The sequence below is a fragment of the Euleptes europaea genome, chromosome 20 (genome assembly GCF_029931775.1).
Source record: "Euleptes europaea isolate rEulEur1 chromosome 20, rEulEur1.hap1, whole genome shotgun sequence".
Taxonomy (NCBI): domain Eukaryota; kingdom Metazoa; phylum Chordata; class Lepidosauria; order Squamata; family Sphaerodactylidae; genus Euleptes; species Euleptes europaea.
Window position 1 is genome coordinate 901,756 of NC_079331.1, and position 27,677 is coordinate 929,432.

The 27,677-nt window shown below is 52.0% G+C and overlaps 1 protein-coding gene across 1 annotated transcript; it reads left to right on the forward strand.

Annotated features, from left to right (window-relative positions):
• The first annotated feature begins 7,021 nt into the window (after positions 1-7,021).
• On the forward strand, positions 7,022-26,023 carry TBC1D2B (TBC1 domain family member 2B). The gene is made up of 14 exons (XM_056865725.1): positions 7,022-7,088; positions 12,656-12,809; positions 14,935-15,100; positions 17,145-17,305; positions 18,006-18,223; positions 19,166-19,558; positions 20,156-20,266; positions 20,386-20,579; positions 21,057-21,291; positions 21,722-21,981; positions 22,859-22,976; positions 23,708-23,893; positions 25,230-25,351; positions 25,827-26,023. Exons 2-14 carry the CDS (start codon positions 12,674-12,676, stop codon positions 26,020-26,022), a joined length of 2,496 nt encoding a protein of 831 aa, XP_056721703.1. The 5' UTR covers positions 7,022-7,088; positions 12,656-12,673; the 3' UTR covers position 26,023.
• The last annotated feature ends 1,654 nt before the right edge of the window (positions 26,024-27,677 follow it).

Genomic DNA, 27,677 nt, shown 5'->3' on the forward strand with positions numbered 1-27,677 from the left:
GGCTGCTTTGGAGGGTGGACTCTGTGGCATCATATCCCTGCTGAGCTCTTTCCCCTCCCTAAATCTCCTTGAATTTCCCAGCCTGGAATTGGCAACCCTTCCTGGGAACCAGAAGGAGGAGCCCTGCTTTTAGCACTTCTGACTCTGCATAACAGGCCTCTGCTCCAGGGACTGCCAAAGGGCAGTGCCCAAGGGACTCCTCGCCCCTTCGCTTAGAACGACAAACCGTTTTCAACCTTGTGTCTCCCAAAGCAAATGCATAATGAGGGCAGATAACGTAACTGATGTTTTCAGACTGCCGTGTGCAGAGGGCTCAGGGTGAGTTGTGGGGTTATCAGATAACAAGAGGACGACGGCTCCAGATTTGGCTGGTTCTGTTTCGCCCCGCCTTGTTTTCTGGGCTCCTGCCAGAGTTGGCCCCTTCTTGCAGGCTCTTCCCTCTGCTGTTCCCTCCCCCAGCCCCCTGCTTCTACGTCCTTCCTCCCACCCCGCTTCCCTTGCCTCTGCTCTCCTAGGCTCCAGGTCCATCTTGGGAAATTTGCCCTCCCCTCTGTGATAGTCGGACGTCTCAGCCCATCAGGGCCAGAAGCTTCTCAACTATTGCCACAAAATGCCCTGGATGGTGAAAATATTCTTACAAGAGTCTGTGTTAAGAGGCAGAGGTTCCCCTGTCCCAAAAGCTCCACAGTCTCAGGTACTCCTCAAGCCCCCCCTTCCAATCTCAGGGCCTCCCCCCACCACCACCAAGAGAGTTCCTGCACCGATACTCCCCAGGACTATAACCCTGGCACCTTACAATCTGTGTGAATATCCATGATCAGCTATGACTGGGGGAACTGGGGCTTGGATGGCGAGTCAGCCGGGGCTTCAGAGGAAAGGAAGGACCCGCTCTTGAAGGTGATTGGGTTTTTTAAAGAGCAGAGGCATCATTCTTTCCACGGGAATCAAGAGGACTCAAAAGTGTGGACAGGACCCGAGTATTTTTTTTTTCGGGGCAGCAAGTGGAGATGTACAGACATTTTCACAATCAGGCATCTTGACAGGACGATGCCCTTCTTTCCTTTCACAGATCACTTTCTCTCCGTGCATGTGTGTGTGATCAGGACAGGATTCTGTTTTGCAACGTTATATGACGTCACTGGATATTTTACAACATTTCCTTCTGAGACGGTGGAGGAGGCCGGGCCAGCACGTACGTGAGCAGGGTGGGCCAGGGCTGTCGCAGTTGGGAAGGGGGACACGCGGGGGGTCCGTTTCCCTGGTTTCCTGAGCCCCTCCCATGAAGATTCCGCATTCTTTTTTGTTTTTGCCTTTAAGTCTCCAACTGTGCAACCCTGTGTAGAAGTAATCAGTCGAAACCCAGCAATGACTTTGCATGTCTTATGTGGGCTGGAGCCTGCTTATGCAGGGATCCCCTCTCCCAAGGGTCAAGCCCTTTGGTTTCTAGAGAGAGCTAGGAAGCACAGGTACCAAGGAGGAAAACTGTATAGCAGGTCAGCCAGAGAGAAACTGACTAGTGCCAAATGGGGTGGCCAAACAGCCCTGGCACAAGCGGAACCATGCTGGTATTGCCACAAGGTTTGCCCAGCTCATACCCAGACAACAATAGTATCTGGTTACCTGGGACGGAGTGGCCCAGACCCCGGGGCAGTGCCGCCACCCCTTGGCCTCAGCTTGCTCTGGGCCACCCACTGCCCTCTGGGAACCATTCTGGAAAATGAAAGGGACAAACTGCCCTGATTAATGCTGGGCATTCCTTTTCAGGTCACTTTCCTTCCTTTGACCGGCATGAGCCCCTTCCCGTTTCAAGGATTCAAGGTCTTTTTGCCTGCCTGATTTGATTCCGATGGGGCAGCCAGGCCCAGAGAGGTCACGGAGCCCGTGCGCCTCTCTTCCCCACCACCTGGTGCTTCAGAACAGAAGTCACAGGTTCACAGGAAGGGCTGCTGCTGCTTCAAGGGAGAAGGGGGCGGCTCATGACACATCAGAGTCCCACATCGGGGTGGAGGTTCCTAACATTGCCTCTCCGCAACCATCCGCGTTGCCTTTCCTGCAAACCTTGGAGTGACCAGATTCCCCCAGCATAGCCTCCTTGCCCTTGGAAGACCTGCAGCCCTCTAGGGGTACCTGCGGGCCATTCCTGCACCGGAAGATGCAACCAGGGTAGCCCCCTGGAGACCTGCGGGTCAAACCTGAAGCAGGTTGATCCAGTTCCTCTTGGCCAATGCACGTTTCCCGTTAAGGAAAAGAAACATGGTTTCAGAGGATAAATGAAGGGCCATTCTGTGGTTTTGTCTGAAAACCTCTCTGGGGTTTGTGCGTGATGCCCCAGCTGTGGTGTGAGGTTTCTGACGCTAGGTGGTGCCACAGGACCTCTAAACACCCAGGGAAAAAGAGTTTGGAAGTTTCCATGGGACTTCAGTGGCCCTCTTAACTAGAGATGTAAAATTTCTGGGAATTACAAAGGCGACTGGGGGGGCGGGGGGAGAATGTTGGTGGTGGGGCTTTAAAACACTTATTCCACTTCTGGAAAAAATGGCTTCTTTGGAAGGTAGAATGCATGGCGTTACATGGGACTGAAGTCCCTCCCCTCCTTAAACCCCATCCTCCCGGGCTCCACCCTCAAATCTCCAGGTCTTTCCGAACCTAGATTTGGCAACCCTAATTGTAATAGGTTTTCTCATTCCCTCCCCCCAAATGTTCAGTTTCTCTGTTAGAAAAATTAGGGGTGGGGGGAGCCTGGGGAGGTGAAGAAACCTAGGTCCCTTAGTCATTTCTCTGGTATTTTCCACATTGCTAACCAGAACTGAGTACCCAGCTTGCTGGGGTAAAGGGGAGATGACTGGGAAAGGCACTGGCAAACCACCCCACAAACAAAGTCTGCCTAGTAAACATCGGGATGTGATGCCACCCCCATGGGTCAGGAATGACCCAGTGCGTGCACAGGGGACCTTTACCTTTTTTTAACCAGAACAACAGGAGATATTCTGTGGACAGGCTCTTTGCAAGAGCTGAACCTTTCCCCCACCAACGGTGCAGCCTCTCGATTCGCAGTGTTTTGTAACCGTGAAAGAAACCTTGTCAGTTCTGCTTGAGAGTAGAGTACATTTGCTATACAAAAGTATGACATTGGCAGCTAAGTTAGTCCTGTTTACCCAGAGATGACGACGGCAATGAATAAAACTGTCCAGGTACTTCTTAAATGTGATTTTGAGACAAGAAATCTTTTTCTTAGGATCGTGTTCTTGGTTAACTCATAAATATGCAGCCATAAACAGTAGGAAGAGCCCACACGCCTTTTTAAAAAATCATGAAGTTATCATTTCCAGGTATTGCAAGATTGAGAAGAGCGAGAAAACAAAAGGGATAAATAACAGACTATATTTAGAGAGGGAAAGAAATCATGGTTTCCTGTAAAACTGGTTGCAGTCCTGTATGTACAATATGGTAAGTGCTAATAGGCTTCTCCTTTTTTGAATGATGAATAAACCTGCATAGAACTGTACCTTTCATGTCACAATGAGCACGCCGTTCTTTTCCCTGTGTTGCTGAGAAAGCAATTAAGTCCAAATATTGTTGGTGAAAGCTGAAATGGAAGGAGGAGGGAAAACACCCGGGCAGATGATGAAGTGAGAGAATCTTGCTGGGAAGGGCCTTCTCGTCTGCAAGCACGGACTCTCAAAAGGATCTTAAGCAATTATGATCTGTTTCTGTTCATAGGGTTGCCAGTGCCCAGGTGGTAGCTGGAGATCTGGAATTACAAGTGGTCTCCAGGTTACAGGAATTTTTCAAAAACGTAAGACACTGGATTACCCTGGCAGCAGTTGGTGAGGTGTGGAGGCTGGTTCAGATCTCAGCTCATGGACCGGGTCGGTCGACACAGCGCAGTCCAGAGGACCACAGCTTTGCATCAGAGGAAAAGGACCACCAGGGTCATCTAGTCCAACCTCCCTGCACAATGCAGGAAATTCACAATTACCTCCCCACCACACCCCCAGTGACCCCTACTCCATGCCCAGAAGATGGGGGGGGGGACAAGCTCCAAGATCCCTGGCCAATCTGGCCTGAAGGAAAATTGCTTCCTGACCCCAATGTGGCAATTGGCATTTCCCTGGGCGTGTAGGAAAGGGCCACGGAGCCAGACACTGATGCAACCCTTCCTGCCCTCCTGGTGCCAGGCTCAGCGGCAGGCTTCGATCTCCCTCCAAGGAAGACGGCTCCATTCCTGCTGGCACGCTGGCCGGGTCTCTGCTGGAGCCGCTCAGACAGGTCCCCCCCACCAACACCCCCCCCCCAGCCACGCGCGGGCTGGCTGTGCGGATTGTCTGCAGCCAAGCCAAACCTATTTTTTGGCAGCTCTTTCTGCCTTGTAGATTTTGTTTTCTTTTTTACATGTCATTTCAGCTGTGAGATCAACTGAGATTTATTTTTAGTGTAGGTTTGTGATGACCTTCGGTTTTAGTGGCAGATGACTGATGTTTACTAAATGCAGAGGACATCGTTTGCAGAAAGAGGCTAGAGAGCCCTAAGAGACACATCACATTAAAAGAGGAACTTTTGCCTTCGGGTCAATTTGGGGTGTAGAAACCAGACTCTAAAAGTTTCTTTCTTGAAGGGTGATGTAAGTGAGGAAGTTGTGTGAGGAAAACAAAACAGAAGCATTTGCTCTTTGATTTTTTTCAGGCCTGTGTCCAGAATCACGAGCCCGCGCCGAGTTATCCAACAAGGCTTGGTATGCCCATCCTGACACTTCAAAATATTTTCTAGCCCCTCCATGACTGCCCTTCCCAGTCTCCATCTCCTTCTGATTCCTTGGCTGCAGCCTCCCTTTTGGTTGATGGTGGAGCCAAGGAACAGAAAGTCTTGAACAATTTCCTCACTGTCAACCTTAAAGTTGTGTAATTCTCCTGTAGCCATTACTTTTGTCTGCTTGATGTTCAGCTGTAGTCCTGCTGTGGCACTTTCTCTTTTAATTTTCAGCAGTAGTCGTTTGGCAACCCTAAACATAAATAAATGTCCTTAGTCGCCAGCCATCTCGCGAGGGTTAGAAAAGGCGGGTTCTGTGCGCAGGAGGAGCTCGCCTCTGAGGCTTGGAAGGGGGTCCGGCCAGAGGCGGATCTACTATGAAACTAATGAAGCTTAAGCTGCAGGGCCCCTAATCCCGGAGGGGCCCCCTGAAGCCACTTTTTTTAACGAGTGGATTTCTCAACAAAATCGATGGAGTTTTTTAAGTGATAAGCCGATGAGTTGAAGTATTTAATATTGACTTTAGAATATGGTCTAATACCTATTTCACATGGCCTCAAAACGTCTGTCATTGGTCAAATTTCACAATTCTCGGGGGGCTTGCTGTGCTCGAACCCCCAGCTGTAAAGGGCTCACTGAGATCGCCAGAATCTATTCACAGCCTACATTTTGGCAGCTGGATTGTCAGATCCTTCGTTGGTGCACGGCTTAATAGTTCTGTAGTTTTATTTCATCGCTGTATCAGAGGAGCATGCCTATTATTTTGGGTACGGTGGAACACAGGCAGGATAAATGCAGCTGCAGTCGTCTTGTTTGTGGGCTTCCTAGAGGCACCTGGTTGGCCACTGTATGAACAGACTGCTGGACTTGATGGGCCTCCTGGGTCTGAGCAAGCAGGGCCTTTCTGATGTCCTTATGTTCACTGCATGGCCCATTTTCAAGGACCATTTGAGCCTCGAGGTCCTTGCAAGGGTAGCCAAGGCCCTTAGGACCTTGCTGGATGTTGCCCTACTGTTGCCGGTTGTGAAGGGCTGATGGGAATTAATACCCTTGTCAGAAAGACTCGCAGTCTGTTCTCTTAGCAAAAATCAACTTTACTTACTAACATCAGGGAAAGGTAACTTGAGTTTAAAATAATAAATTCCTTACTACATTCTAAGTTTCTATTCCCAGATTCATAGCTGGAAGTTTCTACAGCTTCACATCTTCACATAGCAAGATCTAAAATACAATGGCGGTGGCTTCTTCTTGCTAAACAAAGAAGACGCTCTTAATATGCAAATACTTTTACAACTGTCCTGTTTAACCAATAGCTAGTTGACACATACTGTAGATCACATACACCTTTTGATCTGGTCAGCTTGGTTGCAAGCAACTTAACCCTTGACTGTCTGAAATACAATGAAACTCGCTACCTAAGACCCAACAAGCCCCCCCCCCCCCAATAACAGTTCAAGCTTCAGGGCCCCAAAGACGTAGGCCCGCCACTGGGACCGGGCGTGGGCCGGGCCCGCCTTCCGCCCTAGGACTACAATTCCCGTCAGGCACTGGGGCGCGCCCAGCTCCCTCCTGGCTCGCTGGCTGGCTGGGGCGTGGGAGGCGGGCGTGGGCCGGGGCCTGCCTTCCTCCATAGGACTACAATTCCCGTCAGGCACCGGGGCGTGCGCCGCTCCCTCCTGGCTCGCTGGCGGGCGTGGGCCGGGGCCCGCCTTCGTGCCTAGGACTACAGTTCCCGTCAGGCCCCGGGGCGCGCGCCGCTCCCTCCTGGCTCGCTGGCTGGCTGGGGCGTGGGAGGCGGGCGTGGGCCGGGGCTCGCCTTCGTGCCTAGGACTACCATTCCCGTCAGGCCCCGGGGCGCGCCCCGCTCCCTCCTGGCTGGCTGGGGCGTGGGCCGGGGCCCGCCTTCGTGCCTAGGACTACCGTTCCCGTCAGGCCCCGGGGCGCGCGCCGCTCCCTGCGTGGCGATGCCTGAGGCGGGCGGCTGTGAGGCGTTGGCGGGGGGTGCGGGGCCTGGGCCCCCTCCTCCTCCGCCGCCCCCGCCCCCGCCCCGGCGGCGTCTGTGCGGCTACCTGCAGCGCCTGTCGGGCGTGGGCCCCCTGCGGGGCTTCCGCAGCCGCTGGTTCGTGTTCGAGCCGGGCCGCTGCTCGCTCTACTACTTCAGGGGCCCGCAGGAGGCCCTGCCCCTGGGCCGCCTCGACGTCGCCCGCGCCGCCTTCACCCTCCACGCGGGAGCGGGAGCGGGAGCGGGCGGGGAGGCCGCCCAGGGGGCCGCCGGCGCCCAGCACCACCAGCCCACCGCCTTCGAGGTCCACAGCCCCGGCGGCGCCGTCACCGTCCTCAAGGTGCGCGGCGCCCCCCTGCAAGCAGAGAGCCAGCGCCTCAGGGCCGGGAGCGGGGGGGGGGAGGGGGGAGAAGGCGCCTGCCCCGAGAGACAGCGAGGCTGGTGGGACAGGCTTCCTCGGGAGCGGGTGGGCGGTTTTCAAGAAGAGGCTAGGTGGCCGCCTGTCAGCAAGGCTGGGTCTAGGATGAGAGGGGAGGGCATCTTGGCCATCTTCTGGGCATGGACTACCGGGGGGGGTCACTGGGGGCGTGTGCGATGGGAGGGAGTTGTGCATTCCCTGCGTTGTGCAGGGGGGCTGGACTAGATGACCCCGGGGGGTCCCTTCCGGCTCCATGAGTCTATGGCCATCTGTCAGCAACGCTGATTCTGTGAACTTAGGCAGTTCATGAGAGGGAGGGCATCTTGGCCCTCTTGTGGGCATGGAGTACGGGGGGGTCACTGGGGGTGTGGGGGGGGAGGTAGTTGTGAATGTCCAGGGGGGCTGGACTAGATGACCCCGGGGGGTCCCTTCCAACTCTATGATTCTGTGACCTTAGGCAGGTGATGAGAGGGAGGGGCATCTTGGGCATCTTCTGAGCCCTGGCTCAGTGGTGGAGCCTCTGCTTGGCATGCAGAAGGTCCCTGGTTCAGTCTCCGGCCTCTCCGGTTAAAGCACTGGTTCCCAACCAGGGGTCCCTGGACCCCCAGGGGTCCACGAGAACTAAATTAAGGTCCGCGAAACAAAGTTATAAACCCATAATAAATCAATATTTTCAATTAAAAGTTCTCTATTATAAAAATATAGATTCAAATATTATTCTAAGTTTAATGTTTAACTAACAGTTATGATTAAAGTTTATTTTCAAATTATCGGAATTTTTATTTTGAACCTTGGGGTCCCTGCACCGAACAAAAAAGTCCTAGTGGTCCCTGGTCAAAAAAAGGTTGGGAACCAAGGGACCAGGCAGGTAGGTGATGGGAAAGACCTCCACCTGAGACCCTGGAGAGCCGCTGCCAGTCCGAATAGACAATACGGACTGTGACGGACCAAGGGGGGTCTGATTCAGTAGAAGGCAGCTACATGTGTACATGTATGTGGTGTACAAGTTTGAGGGAAGGGAAACGCCACTCAAAGCCTTTCCGGAGGAAGAGTGCCAAGGAGGAGGGGGGGTTGCTAGGTTGTGCGAAGGGCGGGCGCTCACCATCCTGTCTCTCTGCCAGTGCAGGCACTACAGAGGGAGAGCCGGGGCCCTTATCCATACCCGTGGTGTGCTTTCAGAGGGAGGTGTGGAAAAGGCCCAGTGGTAAGCCAAGCAAGAGCGGTGCCTGAAATGTTTGCATACAACCCTTGTGTGGCAAACAACCCTTGTGTGGCAAACATGCACGTTGTGCATACAACCCTTGTGTGGCAAACATGCACGTTGCACTTCTGGCTTTCCTAGCAGGCTCGGCTGTTACTCAGGCCCTTGGGCAGGGCTCAGCTAGTGACTCCAATGCAAATATTTCTCCTGGGCGCTGATTCTGGCCCTGCCTGCTTCAGAGAGTCTCGGGTGCTTGGTCATGTTTTGGCTTTCCCTTAACCCTTGTGTGGCATCTGGCATTTTGTTCAGTGGGCGTCTGGGGGCTTGAACAGCAGTAAGAGGACGGCGCAAACATGTGCTGCTGCTTGAACGTTTCAGGCCACAGTCCTCTGCGTCCTCCCTTAGGAGAAAGTCTCCTTGAGCTGGGCAGGATTTGGAATGGGGCTACAGAATTTTCTAACAGAGTGGAACAGGCTTCCTCGGGAGGTGGTGAGCTCTCCTTCCCTGGAGGTTTTTAAGAAGAGGTTAGATGGCCATCTGTCAGCAATGCTGACTCTGTGACCTTAGGTGGATCATGGGAGGGAGGGCATCTTGGCCATCTTCTGGGCATGGTGTAGGGGTCACTGGGGTGTGTGTGGGGAGGTAGTTGTGAATTTCCTGCATTGTGCAGGGGGTTGGACTAGATGGCCCTGGTGGTCCCTTCCAACTCTGATTCTATGATTCTGATTTATTGAGGAATGGGCTTTGGTAGGCAGCCCCCACATCTGAGACTGCTCTCTCTTTTGGCTAAAGCGCAGGTCTCCTTTCTGTGATGGAGCGGGCCCACAGGGTTTTGAGGAACTCTGGCCTCTGTCATCCTCACATCTGGCAGATGTAACTCAAGTGACCCAATGGCTGCGCTGCATTGTGTGACTTGGTGGGTGTGGAAAGGGGGGCTCAGAAAGGCTGTTTTAACTTTTAAAAAAGCTTGTTTCTGAGTGTTCAGCCGGACTTTCTGAGCGTGGTCACTTGGGCCTGTATTAAATTTGTGCTGCAGGGCTTTTAATCAGGTGAGGCTGAACTGGAAACAGGAGCTGCAAAGATGACTGCTCTCTCTCTCTCTGGCTTCCCCTTACTCTGCCTCATGTGCTTTTATTTTCCTGTGTTCACTTGCTTATTCACACTTTGCACATGTGTCATGGGGCAATCGCTCATTGTTTGCTCCTGAGCTGCTAGAAGTGGTTCAAGAATGCTCAGTGACATGTGGTTTATTTGGGGAGATCTATCTCCCACTACCCCTGGAACTCTGCAATTTGCATGCCTCTGTGCGGTGCTGGTGGCAGTTTGGTGCTCTGGTGCAATGTGGCTTCTGGCGGTGTTTGTGCGCAGAAAGGGAGCCTCTGGATCCGATTCCTTTGGGCGGCCGCTTGCTTGGGGGCTGAATGTTAGCCTGCAAAACCCTCGTGTTCCTGGAAAGCTGGTGATGTAGACGGCCGCATGATCGTGGCATTGGGGTGGTGCTGACTGGATTTGAAGTGGGAGGTTGTGGAAACCCTCTCTCAAAGTGGCCTCTCTCTCCCCTGCATCTGACTGTTAAGGCCGGGAGTTCATATAACCTGTAGAAAGTGGGACTGACCTTTCAGGGTGAAGGGGGAACGGAGAAGGTACGGGTTGAGAACTGTGTGGAGAAGCAACCTTGTATTTCAGGATTGCCGTTCGAGAGTCAGCTGGTATCAGTGGCAGGCTCCTTCCCAGGAAATGTGTGTGCACATCTGCTTTTGATTTGTTTGAAATACAGCTTGAATACATACCAAACCATGTAAAATAAATACACTTGGCTGTAGAACTGGAACCTGAGGAGAAAGAAATTCCTAAGAGGGGGTTCCTTTTAAGGCAGAATTGCTCAGCATTCCAGAATATCCCAAACTACTTCCAGTTCTCAAAATGTACTTTTTAAACCTTTAAATGTGTATATCATTTTTGCTAGCAGCCATTTTGACATTTATTTGCTTAGCTTGGGAGTATCTGAAGACCCTGAGCGGTTCTCCAAAAGCAAGCCTAGCAGCCACTAATATATGGAAAAGTGGTATTTCTCGTTCCACGGGGCTGCCAGGTCAATGTTGTGGAGACGCATGTCTCGCCCCACTGGCCTGTAATGCTATCACGCTTGCTTGGAAGTAAGCCCATTGAATGCAGTGAGGAGAATTTGGGGCAAAGGTGCGTGAAGTCGGTCTGCTCGCCAAGTAGGGTTTTGTGCACTTGTTTGACAGTTGCCGTCTTGTCGGGCTTTTCTTCCTATTTGAGGAGATGTTTTCTCCTGTAACTGTCAGTGCAGCGTTCTAAGAGCCAAGCAGTGGTCTTCCAAATAGCTCCTTGGCTGAACGCTCACTCAAGAAGAAGGGTTGGTTTTTATATGCCGACTTTTGCTACCGCTTAAGGGAGACTCAAAGCGGCTTACAATCACCCCACAACAGATACCCTGTGAGGTAGGTGGGGCTGAGAGAGTGTGACTAGCCCAAGGTCACCCAGCTGGCTTCATGTGGAGGAGTGGGGAAACCAATCCAGTTCACCAGATTAGCCTCCGCTGCTCATGTGGAGGAGTGGGGAATCACACCCAGTTCTCCAGATCAGAGTCCACTGCTCCAAACCACCGCTCCAAACCACTATACCACGCTGGCTCTCCTATGAATACTCACCCCATAATACGTTTGCCAGCTTTTAAGGTGCTGGGGATGCTTTTGTCTCAGCCCCACTGGCCTTTGTCAGCCACCTGACTTTGCTGTGTAAAGGAAGACAAATTTAACTTCCTGCCCGGGTTGTGGTCGGCCTCTGAAATTTCCTCTTCCTCGATCTTGAGTAATTTTTGGTTACATGTGGCTGCGCAAGTTCCTTAGTATTTCTTGGAAAATGTAAGCCGCATCGTGATGCACGGGTTCCAGAAGAGCCCGAGGGCTATTGTTCTCTCTCTCCATCTCATGCTAGCTCTTAGGGGTTGCCCAGAGAGGACTTCCCCTAGTTCTAAAGATGGTCTTGTAATCTGAATATCAACAATGCTTGCTGCTTATCCCGTGGGCCAAAAGCCGGTCCAGTAGAAGGCACCAGCAACAGCTTGCCAGCATGGAAACAGCACCTTCCTTCATGTCCTGGTCACTCCCGGTCACCCCATTGTACTGGTATCCTGAGTGACAGAGAAAGGTGCTTGCATTCATTTATCCCCGCTTGCTGTTTCAGCCAGGAAACCATGGCGGCAAAGTTATATTCCTTCACTGGGGAGCCCCGATTTTATGGAATTGTCTTCCTTGACAGAGAAGGGGGCCGCTGCTGCTTCTTTTTTTCAACTGTTCAAAAGCATTACGAGACCTTTTAAAAATTCTGCCAGGCATTGGGCAAACGAGTCTGCTGGCTGTTCAAAATGTATTCTAATTGTTTTTGACTATTTATCATTCTCCTTGATATATTGAAGCCCTGCTCAAAAGTGGTTCAATCCTGGAAAAACTGTCCAAAATGGATTTTTAAAAAAATTCACAGTGGGTAGCCGTGTTAGTCTGTCTGCAGTAGTAGAAAAGGGCAAGAGTCCAATAGCACCTTAAAGACTAACAGAAATATTTTCTGGTAGGGTATGAGCTTTTGTGAGCCACAGCTCACTTCTTCAGATACAGCTAGAATTCACATGGATTCACATTCTAACTGTATCTGAAGAAGTGAGCTGTGGCTCACGAAAGCTCATACCCTACCAGAAAATATTTTTGTTGGTCTTTAAGGTGCTACTGGACTCTTGCCCTTTTTAAAAAAATGTTAATCAAAGATCCCAGTATTAAACTATATCTTTTGCCTTGCAATGAATCTGTAGTGCAGACAAAATGCAAACAGAACCAATCATGGGTGTCGCTCCATTTCCATTGTAACACAGCTGAAGGAGAACCTGCCCCGTGCGCATCTGTGGGCCCCTGGCCCCTGTTGGGGTATCTGCTCCATTCCTCTGGAAGCTGCTGTTACTGGTTGATGTGTCTGGCATTCTTGACACATCTCACATGAACACATGAAGCTGCCTTTTACTGAACCAGACCCTCGGTCCATCAAAGTCAGTATTGTCTACTCAGACCGGCAGTGGCTCTCCAGGGTCTCAGGCGGAGGTCTTTCACACCACCTACTTGCCTAGTCCCATTAACTGGAGATGCCAGTGGGGATTGAACCTGGGACCTTCTGCATGCCAAGCAGAGGCTCTGCCACTGAGCCACGGCCCCTCCCCACAGCCCCTCCCCTTCCTCTTTGGCAGCCTTTCCAGCCCTTCTGCTTCTGTGTGCTGCAGGCGGCAACCCACCAGGACATGGCTTACTGGCTGCAGGAGCTTCAACAGAAGAGGTGGGAATACTGCAACGGCCTGGACGCCGCCCAGAGGGACAGCCGGACCTCGCCCACGCCCAGCGACTTCTCCAAGGGGCTCGTTGCCAAAGACAATGCAGGTGACTTCTTCTTTTTTTGCTGTTAAGTCACAGCCAGCTTACAGCAGCCCTGCAGAGCTTTTCGAGGCAAGAGACATTCAGAGGCGGTTTGCTGTTGCCGGCCTCTGCATAGCGACCCTGGGCTTCCTTGGTGGTCTCCCATCCAAGGACTAACCAGGGCTGACCCTGGTGTAGTGGTTAAGAGCGGTGGTTTGGAATGGTGGACTCTGATCTGGAGAACCGGGTTTGATTCCCCACTCCTCCACATAAACAGCGGAGGCTAATCTGGTGAACCGGGTTTGTTACCCGGCTCCTACACACGAAGCCAAATGGGTGACCTTGGACTAGTCACAGCTCTCTCAGCCCCACCTCCCTCACAGGGTGTCTGTTGTGGGGAGGGGATGGGAAGGTGATTGTAAGCCAGTATGATTCTCCCTGAAGTGGTAGAGAAAGTCAGCATATAAAAACCAACTCTTCTTCTTAACTTCCCAGATTTGAAGGGATTGGGCTAGCCTGGGCTATCCACGTGAGGGTACAGGTAACATAAGAACATAAGAAAGAACGTAAGAAAGGCCCTGCTGGATCAGACCAAGTCCAGCAGTCTGTTCACACAGTGGCCAATCAGGTGCCTCTAGGAAGCCACTAACAAGACGAGTGCAGCAGCACCATCCTGCCTGTGTTCCACCGCACCCAAAATAATAGGCATGCTCCTCTGATACTAGAGAGAATAGGTATGCAGCATGACTAGTATCCATTCTAACTAACAACCATGAATACCCCTCTCCTCCAGCTTGCGGTAGCTTGCGCAGGGCGCCCGGGTCTGTTTACTGTGACTCCGTTGCTGACCGCATCACTCTGTTTGTTCTGGACAGTTAAGAAGAGCCACGTCCACCAAGTGTTTCTTCCTCGGGTTCACTTGGTCGTTGCTGAGTAGGTAACTTATTAACTCCCAGTGGCTTCTTTCAGGAGGGTTTCTGATCCCGCTCTGTTCCAGATGCTCAGAGTGGGGTGGAATGCTTCCGCTACTAGGAGGTTGGTTGTCCAGGCAAGACAAGAAGGCGTATTCATGGTAGCACTCCTCTTAATGTTTACAAAGAAGTGGGCCGTGAATGCAAAATACAGCAGAATGTTTTTGAGCGTTGTGTATGGGAACCTTTGTACGATCAACATCCGGCAAATTATTCTGGCTGGAAGCTGCTTTGTGCTTTCTCCTCCTTGGATTTTATGATGGATGTTGTGCGTGTAATCTTTTTTCCCCTTTCCTTTTGGCTTTGTTCCTAGAATTCGTGTGTGTGTGAGGGTGGGTGGTGTTTATGTTGTGATAAAATTAGACTTGCCTCTGCATTACTACAAATATTGAGCAAATTAATTGGCAGCACGGCTTCGTCAAAGGGTCAGGTTGTTTATTTATTTGTTTAAAACATTTATTAGCTGCCGAAGGCTTTCACGGTCAGAATTCATTGGTTCTTGTAGGTTATCCTTAAGTTATCCTTCTTGTAGGACACCTTCAGTGTTACTCCTCTGAAGATGCCTGCCACAGCTGCGGGCGAAACATCAGGAAAGAAAATACCAAGACCACGGTTACACAGCCCAGATAACCTACAAGAACCAATTTATTAGCTGCCTTTCTCCCTTTCGGTACCCAAGGCAGCCTACACTAGAAATACAAATAAAACATTATAAAAACACAGTAAAAACCAACAATGATAATGCTGGAAGAGTCCTGAGGGGGCATGTGTGTTTGTTGTATTATTTTATAATTTTAAGTGTGATTTTAGACGTTCAGATGTTGTGATCTTTTGGGGTGACTCAATAAAGGAAGCCACAGCCTTCAATTTGCAAGATCTGAGCAAGGCTGTCAAAGATAGGACATTTTGGAGAACTTTCATTCATAGGGTCGCCATGAGTCGGAAGCGACTTGACATCGCTTAACACACCCACAATGTTTTGGGGACCCTGATTGGGTGGAAAGGCTGCATGAAAAAGATTTTCAGTAAGTCAGTAAATAAAAGCTGCTTTGCTGGAGTCACGCCCTTGCTGGAGTCACGCCCCTCCCTCATGCTTTGTGAATCGACCCTGGGTGAGCCTTCCTGGGGGGTGTTCTGGCGGTTGTTGCCTCACCAAATTCCCAATTGTTCCTCCTCAGATCTGAACGTTGTGCGTCCAAATGCCTCAGCGGAGAAGGCCAGAAACGTCCTAGCAGTGGAGACGTCTCCCACGGAGCTGGTGGGGGAGCAAGCGGCATGCCATCCGGTCCCGGGCCAGCCCAGCGCCATAAACTTTGCCCTGAAGCAGTGGGGGAACGAGATCAGGTGAGCATTCTGCATCCTGTTACTTCCACTGTGCACAACACATGAACACACATGAAGCTGCCTTCTGCTGAATCAGACCCCTTTTGGTCCATCAAAGCTAGTGTTGTCTACTCAGACCGGCAGCAGCCCTCCAGGGTCTCAGGCAGGGGTCTTTCACACCATCTACTTGCCTAGTCCCTTGCCGGGGATTGAACCTGGGACCTTCTGCATGCCAAGCAGAGGCTGTACCACTGAGCCACAGGCCCCTTCCCCTGTTCAAGTACAGCCTGCGGCAGGGGCCCTCTCCTTGCGCACCGCTCCACCTTGCCTGCGAAGGTCCCAGAGGAGGGCAGGTTGAGAGGGGAGCAGGCTGCTTGGGGGAGGAGCATGGCCAATAAGGAAGGGGGGCAGGGTAGGTCTCCTTGTCTATGGAGGGTGTAAAATGAAATTCCCTGGGGCTTTCTGAACTTGCAGAGGCAGCCCTGGGAAATAAAATCTGATTCGACCAAGTTCCCCTTGTTGAGCCGCTGGGCCCACACCGGCTTGCTTTCCCCTGCCAAAATGCAGTCGCCGGGTCACATGCTTCGAATATGTTTCTCTTTGCAGAATTATGCAACGGGGCCACATCTGTGTGTTCCGGCAGCTGCTGAGCAGGGTAGTGAAACTATAAGGGGTGGCAAGTGAAGCAGGCTTGGCCTTGACTCGAGTGCAGGTTGCACAGAGGCAGCAGCGCTTGTACCGTAGGAGGAGACCCCCATCGTTCTGGGTGGAGCCAGCGACCCTCTTCCAAGTTCTTGGGTTGTGCTAAGCCCTCTCCCAGAAGAGCAGTTCAGCCGAAGGGCTGCGTGTCAGAAATGCCTTGTACTGTAGTAACCTCAGGCAGGGGTGGTCACAAGATGAGATTTTGCAACCAGTGTTTTTATGTCAAATATAGAACTGACCGATGAAAGACTTCTTGCTTGTTGTACGCACAGAGATGTCAGCTTTCTGGACGTTCTGAAAGTACCAGTTTTGAGGGAGGGGTGGGGGCAGGAATTGAAATATACACAAGAAGTTCCTGCCAGGCCTAAAGATGATAAAAGCCACAACATTCTGTCAAGCCGGGCTCATGCCTATCTTGGATCTCTTTCCGTGGCCGTTTTCTGCAGAACCTTTTCCAGTGAGTGATCCAGGGCCTTGTTTTGAGTTTGGGGACAGTTCTGGGGCAGCGTGGCTGAGGGGAACTTGGCAGGGCTTTTTCAGAAACGCAAGAGGCCGTGTTCCATCTTTGGGAAACAGCTGAGCAAGTGAAATGATCTCAGCCTCAGGACTGATGGTTTATGTTCTGTTTTAAGGTGGCGTCCCCTGTACTGTGTTCTAGAGGGTGGTTTGTTTGTGTCCAGCAATTTACATCCCTTATTAGATGCTCCACCTGCAAAATACTTCTGGGGAAAGCATTCTGTTTTGTGTGTGGCTTTGTGGTGGGCTGTATCAGTGTTACTTTTTGTACTCTCAGATCCTACAAGTAGCATTCTGATCCTCCTTTGGCACCAAGTGTCCCTAGAGTGGCAGAGAGATGAATTTAACCATCTGCTCTCTTCCCCCAGCCTGGGAATTGCCTTGAAATCTACAAGCCAAAAACAGTCTACCTCTCCCTCCTTATAATGCCACCAAAATATACAACAGAAAACTTTTCCCGCATGGTCAGGTGCATCAAATAAGTCATCCACTCCAGAGGCAGACAGAACTGTTCATAAACTGAAACACAGTTGATGTGGGAAGTGCTGAGGCTCATTGGTACAGCCCCTGCTAGGCATGCCGAAGGCCCCAGGTTAAGTGGGCAGCAGCAGCTCCAGCTAAAAGGTGGCATGAAAGACCTCAGCGTAAGACCCTGGGGACTGGCTGCTGCCGGTCAAAGGAAGCAATTCTGACCTTGATAGACTAACAGTCTGATTCAGTACAAGCCAGCTGGGTATGTTCTGTCTTGGAAATGGGATTCTTTGTTGTGAAATCTACAGCTGAGAACCCTTTTTACAAATGTTGCCCTTTTGGATTTGCTGAACGACTTGGCCTCTGTACTTTGCAGGAATTCGGTGACTTCATTAAGAACAGGCAAAGGGAACAGTGAAAACCGGAGGAGTATCTTTTACACAGAGGAGTGGGAAATGCTTGACCCGACCCCCAAAGATCTGGAGGAGTCAGTGGCTCAGGAGGAGAGGAGAAGGCCTTCATCGGAGCCCAGCCAAGGTGGCCGACACTCCCCCCGCCCGCCCCGCCAGTGTGTAACGGCATATTGAGGAGGGGAGGGAGTCTCTTTGCTCAGCCAGGGGCCCTTTCCACGAGGAATTCTGTGGCAGGCACGGGGGCTGGGTTGGCATCGCCTTCCTGCATTGCCAAGGCAGCCCTGGAAGGCCTGGGCCACGTGGCGAGGCCTCGGGCTGGGGCTTCTTCCCACATCAGCCTTGCCACTCCCAGAAACCAGTCTTGATTTTGATCTTGCTGGCATGCTACTTTGGATTGCTCTGCCTGGGCAGCCAGGCTGGCTCACTCTGGAAGCTCCGTTAAAGACGTCTCAGCAGTTCTTCCCTCCCATTTTCTATTGGCTTAATTCTGTTTAGTAAGAAATCTGCCAAATTTTAACCAATTCTTATATATTTCCCATCCCACGGGTGCCTAGTTTAGCTGGCTCTCTTCTGCTTTGTTCTCATATGAGACTACTCTGACTTAGAGCATCATGGCCCCATTTAAAAATAAATAAATGAAACCCAGGACAATTCAACTTGGAAATGTTTTTTTTAAGATGATTCAGTTTTGTCTAGATTTGCTGAGCAAGCACTGGCATATTCTGTAACAAATTGAAAAATCTGTCTCCTCCTCTCCCCCCCACCCCCCAATTTTTTTTTTTAACCGTAATCTGACCAAGGAAAAAACGATCTCCTTCCTACAGGCGTGTCTGGCTCATCCTTTCCGTTTGATTTTGGCCACATTCCACACAAAACGAGGCGCCCTTTAAAGGAAATAATTGCAACCAGCAGAAATCGGAACAGCCTGGACGCTGCCCCCGTGGAATGCAGCAGCAACAAGCTGGTCCCTGAGATGCAGCTGAAGTTCCAGAGCCAGCAGGAGGAGCTGGAGAGGCTCAAGAAGGAGCTCTCGAGCCAGAAGGTAACTCCAGGTTGCCGTCTTTGTGCGGCCTGCCGGCTGGGCGAACCAGCAGCGGAAAGAACACGGTCTGGCAAACGGTGGGAGGGGTGCGGGGGAAATGGATGAAATTTCCCGGGGTTCTGTCAGCATCCCGGGACCCCTCAGTTATACCGCTAACCCAGGAAACTGTCCAGGCGCCTTCGGTTTCTTCCTGGTTTACCAAGTGCACGGTCCAGAGGCCTGCACGGGCCAGATGCGGTCGTGCGCCTGGGTCTTTTCCTGGGAGCTTGCTTGGCAGGCCAGGCTTTCCCTGCCCCTGTGCCTTTTGAGTAAGGAATTGCCCGGCCTTTCTGTTGCCGGGTGCCTCCTGTTGGCCTCTTACCAAGATGTAGACAAGCTGGAAGGTGTCCAGAGGAGGGCAACAAAGATGGTGAGGGGTCTGGAGACCAAGTCCTGTGAGGAAAGGTTGAAGAAGTTGGGTATGTTTATCCTGGAGAGGAGAAGACTGAGAGGGGATATGAGAACCATCTTCAAGTACTTGAAGGGCTGTCCTAGAGAGGAGGGTGCCGAGTTGTTTTCTGTTGCCCCAGAAGGTCGGACCAGAACCAACGGGTTGAAATTAAATCAAAAGAGTTTCCGTCTAGACATTAGGAAAAACTTTCTGACAGAGCAGTTCCTCAGTGGAACAGGCTTCCTCGGGAGGCGGTGAGCTCTCCTTCCCTGGAGGTTTTTAAGCAGAGGCTAGATGGCCATCTGTCAGCAATGCTGATTCCATTACCTTAGGCAGATGATGAGAGGGAGGGCACCTTGGCCATCTGGGCATGGAGTAAGGGTCACTGGGGTGTGTGGGGTGGGGAGGTAGTTGTGAATTTCCTGCATTGTGCAGGGGGTTGGACTAGATGAGCCTGGTGGTCCCTTCCAGCTCTGTGATTCTACCCTCTGGCATCCCGTCTTCTCCCTCAGGAACTCGTGCGTCTTCTGCAGCAGACGGTCAGGTCCTCCCAGTACGACAAGTACTTCGCCGGCCACCTCTGTGAGGTGGGCCCGAAAGACAAGCTGGAGCTGCTGCACCAGAAAGACCACCAGATCCTGGGCCTGAACCACCAGCTGGAGAGGCTGGCCCTGGAGAAGGACCGCCTGCAGCAGGAGACACGCAGCCTGCAGTGCAGGGTCGGGGAGCTCAGTGAGCAGATGGGCATGCTGATGGAGACTATCCAAGCCAAAGACGAGGTCATTGTGAAGCTCTCCCGGGAGCTGGCCGAGTGCCAGGAGACGGCCACCGGGCAGTGTGGCTCGACTCCGTCGCCCACGCCTGCCTCGACCAACAAGGAGCTGCTGGAACTCGACCGGCTGAAGGTAGGGCCTGGATTCTCTCTCCCCTCCCCCACTTGATTCTTCTTCTGTGCTCTCCCCTGGGTCAAAGGCCGGTTTTTCTATCATGCAAAGTTGTCTCGGTCTCCCAATCTCAGTAATAGTTTGCGGCACAAAACTGGCCATTTGAAATAGAGGAGAGGTAGGAAAGGCAAACCCTTGTGGAGGCTGCTGCTCCTGCGCTGTGAGGAAAGGGCTGCCGAACAGAAGGGAGGCGGGTGAGTCATCACACCCAGGTCCCAGTGGCGCACCAAGTGTTGGAGGAGTCCGTCAAGAGAAGAGCCCTTTTTAAGCCGCAGTGTTGGAGTGGGGATGGGTTAGTAGGAAATCGGGAGCAAGTGGGAGAGCCTGGCAGTGGAGATGGGGCTGGGGGCGAGTGGGGGCCAGCACACGTGAGCAGGCCAAGTGCCCGTGGAATGGTGGGTTTGGTTCTTGCTGTTGTGCCAAGGAAGACCCTGCAAGAGTGGCTGTTTGTACCAGAGAGAGGCCTTTCACTGGGCAAGGCCAGTGGTGCCCAGCACCAGTGGTGTTTCTTTGTCCTGCTGCCCACGTGTTCTTCATGCCGTTCCCCTTTCTTGACAGGACAGTCTTCAGGGTTACAAAACCCAGAATAAATTCTTGAATAAGGAGATCCTGGAGCTTTCAGCATTACGAAGAAACGCCGAAAACCGTGAGCGAGACTTAGTGGCCAAGGTCAGCTGTTCATGTAGTGATTCTACTTTTCTGAAATTCAAACGGAGAATTTTTCTTTAAATAATACAATGGATTGTTTTCTGCAGTTGAAACAGTCTTTGGGTTTGCCTTCTCTGCAGTGCACCAGCTTGGAAGCCAAACTCTGTCAAGTGGAAAGCAAATACTTAATTTTGCTTCAAGAAATGAAGACGCCGGTTTGCTCGGAGGAGCAGAGGCCCTGCCACGACGTGGTTGCTCAGCTCCTGGAAGATGCCCTGCGAGTGGACACGAGCGACCAGCCAGAACAGACGCTCCTTAAGCCTCACCTGGTCAGGTAATCCTCATGCTCCAGCTGACTTCCCGCCCGACGCTTTACTTAGGCACAACAGCACAGCTCCATTTTGCTACGTCGGAGATCTCCCGGTGCAAATCTCTCAAACTCCCTTGGTAGTCTTAAGCCAAGCCTCTTCTGGGGTTGTTTAATGACACAACCAATAGAATTCGAGCACGGTGCCAGCCACCCTGGGAAAATGGTAGCTCGTGTTTCAGGTATATAACAGGTGGAGTATTTTGATGGGCAGGGGAAAATGGGTTCTCGATTAACAATTGTATTGATATAAAACTTGCTCGGTCATTTGATAGTATGGATTCATTTAATCCAGAGTTAACCATTGTTGCATTCACACTTGACGGACACTGATGCACTTCTTCAAAAGCTCAAGGAACTTACAGCTGGCTTCAGGGTATTGTTTTGCACAGTGCTTAAGAAGTTTGCTTCCATTAATCCCAGTCTCTTCTCTTTTTTTTACAGCGAATATGATATTTATGGGTTTCGGACAGTCCCGGAGGATGATGAGGAAGAGAAGCTGGTTGCCAGGGTGCGGGCCTTGGACCTGAAGTCCCTCTCCCTGACTGAGAACCAGGAGATATCCCTGGGGGTGAAGTGGGAGAACTACCTGGCCAGCACCGTCAACAGGGAGATGGTGCGCTGCGTGGAGCTGAAGAACCTCATCCGGACTGGGGTTCCACATGCCCACCGCTCCAAGGTGGGCAGAAAAGAGCAACCAAAATTATCAGGGGACTAGAGCAACTGCCCTTATAGGAGCGGTTAAAATGATTAGGGCTGTTTAGCTTGGAAAGAAGACAATTAAGGGGAGACATGATAGAGGTCTATAAAATTGTGCATGGTTTGGAGAGACTGGACAGGGAGAAGCTTTTCTCCCTCTCTCATAATACTAGAATGTGGGGTCATCTGCTGAAGCTGGAGGGGGAGAGATTTAAAACTGATAAAAGGAAGTATTTCTTCACGCAATGCATAGTTAAACTGTGGAACTCCCTGCCCCAGGATGTGGTGATGGCTGCCAACTTGGAAGGATTTAAGAGGGGAGCGGACATGTTCATGGAGGAGAGGGCTATTCATGGCTACTAGTTAAAATGGATACTAGTCATGATGCATACTTATTATATATTCTTAAGGTGTGGAAGTGGTGTATCGGCCTCCACGTCAAGAAGTTCAAGGACAGTGCCGAGCCGGGCTATTTCCAGGCCCTGCTGCAGAACGCCCTGAAGAAGCAGAACCCGGCCTCCAAGCAGATCGAGCTGGACCTCCTGCGGACCCTGCCCAATAACAAGCACTACGCCTCCCCCACCTCCGAGGGGATCCAGAAGCTGCGGAACGTGCTGCTCGCCTACTCGTGGCGGAACCCGGACATAGGATATTGCCAGGGCCTCAACAGGTAGGAATCTTCCTTCGCCCCCTCTCTCGCAAATTCCTAATGAGAGCCAGCGTGGTATAGTGGTTAAGAGCGGTGGTTTGGAGTGGTGGACTCTGATCTGGAGCACCAGGTTTGATTCCCCCACTCCTCCTCCACATGAGCGGTGGAGGCTAATCTGGTGAACTAGATTTGTTGCCCCACTCCTACACACGAAGCCAGCTGGGTGACCTTGGGCTAGTCACAGCTCTCTCAGCCCCACCCACCTCACAGGGTGTCTGTTGTGGGGAAGGGAAGGTGATTGTAAGCCGGTTTGATTCTGCCTTAAGTGGTAGAGAAAGTCGGCATATAAAAACCAACTCTTCTTCTAATTATGGCACAAGGTATGTGTGTGTGTGTTGGTGTTTCTGGCCACATGAAATTTGTGTCTGTTCCAGGAGCCCCTCTTTTCTCCCCTGCTTCCCTTGGGCTGGTGGGTGAGCTCTGGCCTTTCTCCTGTTTCCAGTCAATTGCAGCTTTTCTGACCCCTCATAGAAAGCTGGGGTTATGTAGAATAAGCTGCGTGGAATTGCACTGGGTGTGGGTTCCTGCAAAGAGGCAGTGGTAAAGGTGTCCGTGGGGGCACAACTTCTGCTGAAAGGGGTGGGGATCTGATTCCCAAGGGTGGCTGCTGTCACCCCCTGAGCTCCAGGGATGGGCAGAGATGTGACGGGGCAGGCTGGCAAGTTCCTTGAGGGCGGGGAGGAGTCCAGGGCAGCGCCAGCTGTCTGCTGGGACAAGCAAAGCGTTCTTCATCCCTGCGGGCTGAGCCCCTCACTTGGCCCCCAGTGCTGGCTCCGACGGTCCCTCTGAAACTCTGCCCCGGGAATGTTCATTTCTTTTTTTCCTTCTGTCTTTTCAGACTGGTGGCGGTTGCACTTCTCTACTTGGAGCAGGAAGATGCTTTTTGGTGCCTGGTGACAATCGTGGAAGTCTTCATGGCTCGGGATTATTACACGAAAACCCTCCTCGGATCCCAGGTGCGGAGCAGTGGCTGCTGCGTCGGGGAGCGCTCTGCCCCTTCAGCTGCGGCGTCTCTCAGCCGCTGACTCTGCAGGCCACTTTGTTGGCATAAGAGCGGAGACTTGGAACGAGTGGAGAGGCTTTGTGGGTTTTGCACAGCACTTCAGCCAGGCCTTGGCGTGAATGAGTTGGGCGGCTGTTAACTTTTCTGGTCTTGGAGGCTCTTGGCAGGTCAGCCGGCACCACCTCCAGCACAGCCTGGCGCAAACACACACACACAAAGGGCTCTAAAGTTTGTTTTATTTTCTGTTTTTGTGTGTGTGGGAGAACTGCAGGATGGAGTCTGCAACAGCATCTGTAGGAGGGCTGGGCAAAAACACTTCCATGTGATTATTACATCACTCCCCTCTCTGCGATTTACACCTTGTAGTGTTTTTTCCATCCTTGAAATTGTTAAATTCCGGCAGGCGTCCAGTTTTTCCGTATTTTTTGTCATTGTTATAATACGTCAACTTAATTAAAGCATAGGTTTCTTTAACCTTATCAAGCCAATTATTTAAATCAGGGAAATTATTGCTTGTCCAATATCTTGCAAAATTTGTTCATCCAGTATATTTGGGCTCTACTGCAGCTCCACCACATGTGAAGGAAATCTGCACCAGCCAAATCACAACACCAACATTTACTGGAATTTTTATCCAAGTTACACATACTTTTCTCTCTCCCTCTTTCTTGTGGGTGCGCTCAGGTGGACCAGCGAGTCTTCAAGGATCTGATGAATGAGAAGCTGCCGCGGCTGCATGCTCACCTGGAGCAGTACCGGGTGGACTACTCGCTCATCACCTTCAACTGGTTCCTGGTGGTGTTTGTGGACAGCGTAGTCAGCGACGTCCTCTTCAAGATCTGGGACTCCTTTCTGTACGAGGGGCCCAAGGTACGGGGTGGGGGCCTCAGAAGCCTCCCTGTGCTCGGGCCCGGCACACTGCAGACTGTTGCTTGGGGGGCACAGCGGAGGGGGTCTTGTCAACGATGTTTGTCTCCTGTGTGGTGTGGTAGTTAAGAGCAATGGTTTGGAGCGGTGGAGTCTGATCTGGAGAACCGGGTTTGATTCCCCGCTCCTCCACATGAGCAGCAGAGGCTAATCTGGTGAACTGGATTTGTTTCCCCACTCCTACATACGAAGGCAACTTGGTGACCTTGGGCAAGTCACAGCTCTCTCAGCCCCACCTACCTCACAGGGTGTCTGTTGTGGGGAGGGGAAGGGAAGGTGACTGTAAGCCGGTTTGATTCTGCCTTAAGTGATAGGGAAAGTCAGCAGATAAAAACCAACTCCTCTTCTTCTCATTAACAACCTTGAGGTGATCCATACTGAGGGCACGATCCATCAGGAAGTTCTTCTGTGCTGTACAGGAGGGCATCCCGAGGGTTGTGGTTGGCATAATTTCTGGAGGAGGTTGGTAGATGGAGTCCTGAGCGGTTGAACTGGGTGAACCAAACGTTCTTGAAGGAAATGGTTAAGTAACAGCTAGATTTGAGTCCAGTGGTCAGATACCTGGTGGTAAAAGAAGAAGAAGAGTTGGTTTTTATCTGCCGACTTTCTCTACCACTTAAGGGAGACTCAAACCGACTTACAATCACCTTATCTTCCCCACAACAGACACCCTGTGAGGTGGGTGGGGCTGAGAGAGCTGTGACTTGCCCAAGGTCACCCAGCGGGCTTCAGGTGTAGGAGTGGGGAAACAAATCCAGTTCACCAGATTACCCTCTGCCGCTCATGTGGAGGAGCGGGGAATCAAACCCGGTTCTCCAGATCAGACTCCTCCACTCCAAACCACCGCTCTTAACCACTACGCTGGCTCCCACTTTGCCACTCAAAGGCTCATCCCCTGAAAACCTTGCTAGTCTCTAAGGTACTACTGGACTCAAATCTAAGTTTTCTACTGCCGACCGACACAGCCTCCCTCTGAAACTGGTAAATAACAATAGTCAGAGCTATATGAATTTTCCTTGGCTGCAAAACGGAGCAGCCTGCAGACTTCAGTTTTCATTGCAAATAGCCCGGCAGTGCCTGGTGAAATGGGCAGAAGCCAGGATGGGAGGGGAGGTGAATGGTACATGTCTTGTGTGTGTGTGTGTGTGTGCCCGCGTGGGGTGGGGGGGACAGATTCCACTGCCCTGTGGAGTCTTCTGTCCCTGCCATGTGGGCAGTTAGGGTCACGGGACGCTGGAAGCTTCTCTCCCTGTACACGTGACATTGTCAACCCCTCTAGGTAATTTTCCGCTTTGCCTTGGCGCTCTTCAAGTTCAAAGAGGAGGAGATCTTAAAGCTGCAAGACTCGATGTCCATTTTCAAGTACCTCAGATACTTCACACGCACGATCCTCGATGCCAAGTAAGGGCCTCAGCTGAGGAGGCTGTCTGTTGAGTACAGGCTGTACGTAGGCTGGATGCCGGTTCTGCCGGGGAGGTTGGGGTGGCGTTCGTGGTTCTTCGGCCTTCTCACAGTTAATCCTGGCAACTCCCCTGTGAGGGAGGCTAAGCTAGGCTGAGAGTGCTCAATCCAAGGTCACCCTGCATGGAATAGCCATTCAACCTCACCATTCTTCTGGTTCCTCATGCTCAGGAGACCCCAAGGAAGGGAAGGGCTTGGGATGGCTCCTCCCCCTAGGATTTAATGCTACGCCGACTTTAAAAAGCGCCCCCTGCAGCAGATTACTCTAACCCCCCCCCACCATGTGAGGACTTGTGGATGCTGTGAATAAAGGGATTTCGGGTGTGTTTTGAAGGGCATCTTTTTTGGGGGGGGGAGTGGGAAGACCCTGCCTGGGGGGGCCGGCGCTCATCTGTGGCTTTGCTCCTCTTTCCAGGAAACTCATCAGTATTGCTTTTGGGGATCTCAATCCCTTCCCGTTGCGCCAGATCCGGAACCGGAGGGCTTTCCACCTGGAGAAAGTCCGCCTGGAGCTAATGGAACTGGAGGCCATCCGGGAGGACTTCTTGCGCGGGCGGGAGACCGACCCCGACAAAAGGGACCTCATAAGCGACGACGAAGAGGACGGCTGAGGCTGCCCGGCCCCCCCTCCCCAGCCAAGACTCTTCTTGTGACCAAAGTTTTGGGAGTGTTGAAGCTTCCTGTCTGTCTCTCTCTCTCTGTGTGTGTCTTAATGATCCTCCGTGGTGAGCCACGGCAGCTGGGAATTTGCAGGACAGGTTTCCTAAGCTCAGCACTTCGAGGCCATAACGGTCCTGTTTGTCCCCCCACTCCCCCACCCCCGTTCAGAGGCCAAACGGTTCTGCTCATATGCAGAGCATCGAAGGCAGCTTCTCTCTCGGGCTTCTGGCTGAGCCACCCCTTTTTTTTGCCTTTGAAAGGCCTCTCCTCGAACTTCCTGTAGAAGAACCAGTAGTGAAAAGGCTGGGCCTGGGATGTGTGTGCATTTTCACACACCCCAAAAAAACTCCACCATATTCTGATGGATATGCTTTCCCTCTCCTTCCACTTGCCCAGATGGGTTGTGTTGGGAGTGCGAGCGACTCCCTCCAAGGGAGAGGGGCCTCCTTCACGCTTAGCATCATCAGGCTAAGTAAAAAAGCAAACAAACGCCTTTCCTCGGCCACTCGAAGGTTGGCATTTCAGCCGTTTGTTTTAAAAGCAGCGAGCTGGGATCAGCATGTGGACTTAAGGCTGGGGGGACGTGGCAAGGTTCCTGGGGCCAGCTGGGTGCTTTTTTTGCTCTGAGCCTTTGCTCTGTGAGTCCCAGCGGCTTCTTCTTTAGCAGGAGGGGGGAGCGGCTGACGTACTCCAGGACAGGTTGCAGACGGAGACTCGTAGCAGTGAGGTAAGGCTGAGTCTCTGAGATGTAAAAGGCCTGGGAGAAGTTCTGCTGTGCTCTGGGGATGAGGAAGACGGGGGCTTCTCTTGGGCACCATGGCTCCCCCCCAGGGCAGAACGGGGCACGCCTGGGCCCTGGCTGCATGGCTCTAGCACCACAAATCACAGGGGCAGCTTGTCTCAGTGGGGCACACCTGCGCTGGCCTGGAGAGGGGGCTCTTCTCTGCCTGCCCCCTCTGCCTCCACAGGATAGCGCAGGGGACCCCTGGCTGCTTGGTCAAAAGGACCAGCACACTGGCTGGACCCCACTTGCCAAAGTACTATAAATTGGCTCAGTTCTGTGCTGCCAGTGAGCACCCCGAAGAAATCCCGCAGTAGATGGTTCTGCGTTCACTTGCTTTCTGTGTCTGAAGAAAACACTTATTTTTTTGTTTATGTTGTTGTTTTAAACCGAGGAGAACTCAGATTGTTCGGCCAGCTTGGAGTCCAAGATTGAATTTCTGAAAACGCTGGCATTTTTTCTTTTTGCACTTGTAAAAGCATTCCATTACACGGTCTCACTTTTGAGGAAGGTGAAAAACTAGAGGTGGATCTTATTACTGTGATCTTTGCAGAAGCCTGCGTTGCCTTGGCTAAAATTAGAGGAAATCCCATCCACCGGTTTGCTGCTTCAGGGTGGGGGTTCTCCGCTGCCTGGGTCTTGGGGCTCCTTCTCTCCCTCCGTTCTGGCAGTGCCGTCTGAGATGCACCCGGTAGGAAGAATTCCTTTTAAGCAGACTCTCTTCTCTCCCCCCCCCCAACCTGGTCATCTTAGGGTTTCTCCCCCCCACCTCCAGTCCCTGGAACCTTTGCTTTGGTGTCCAAGCAGCTGACACCTGGACAGGTG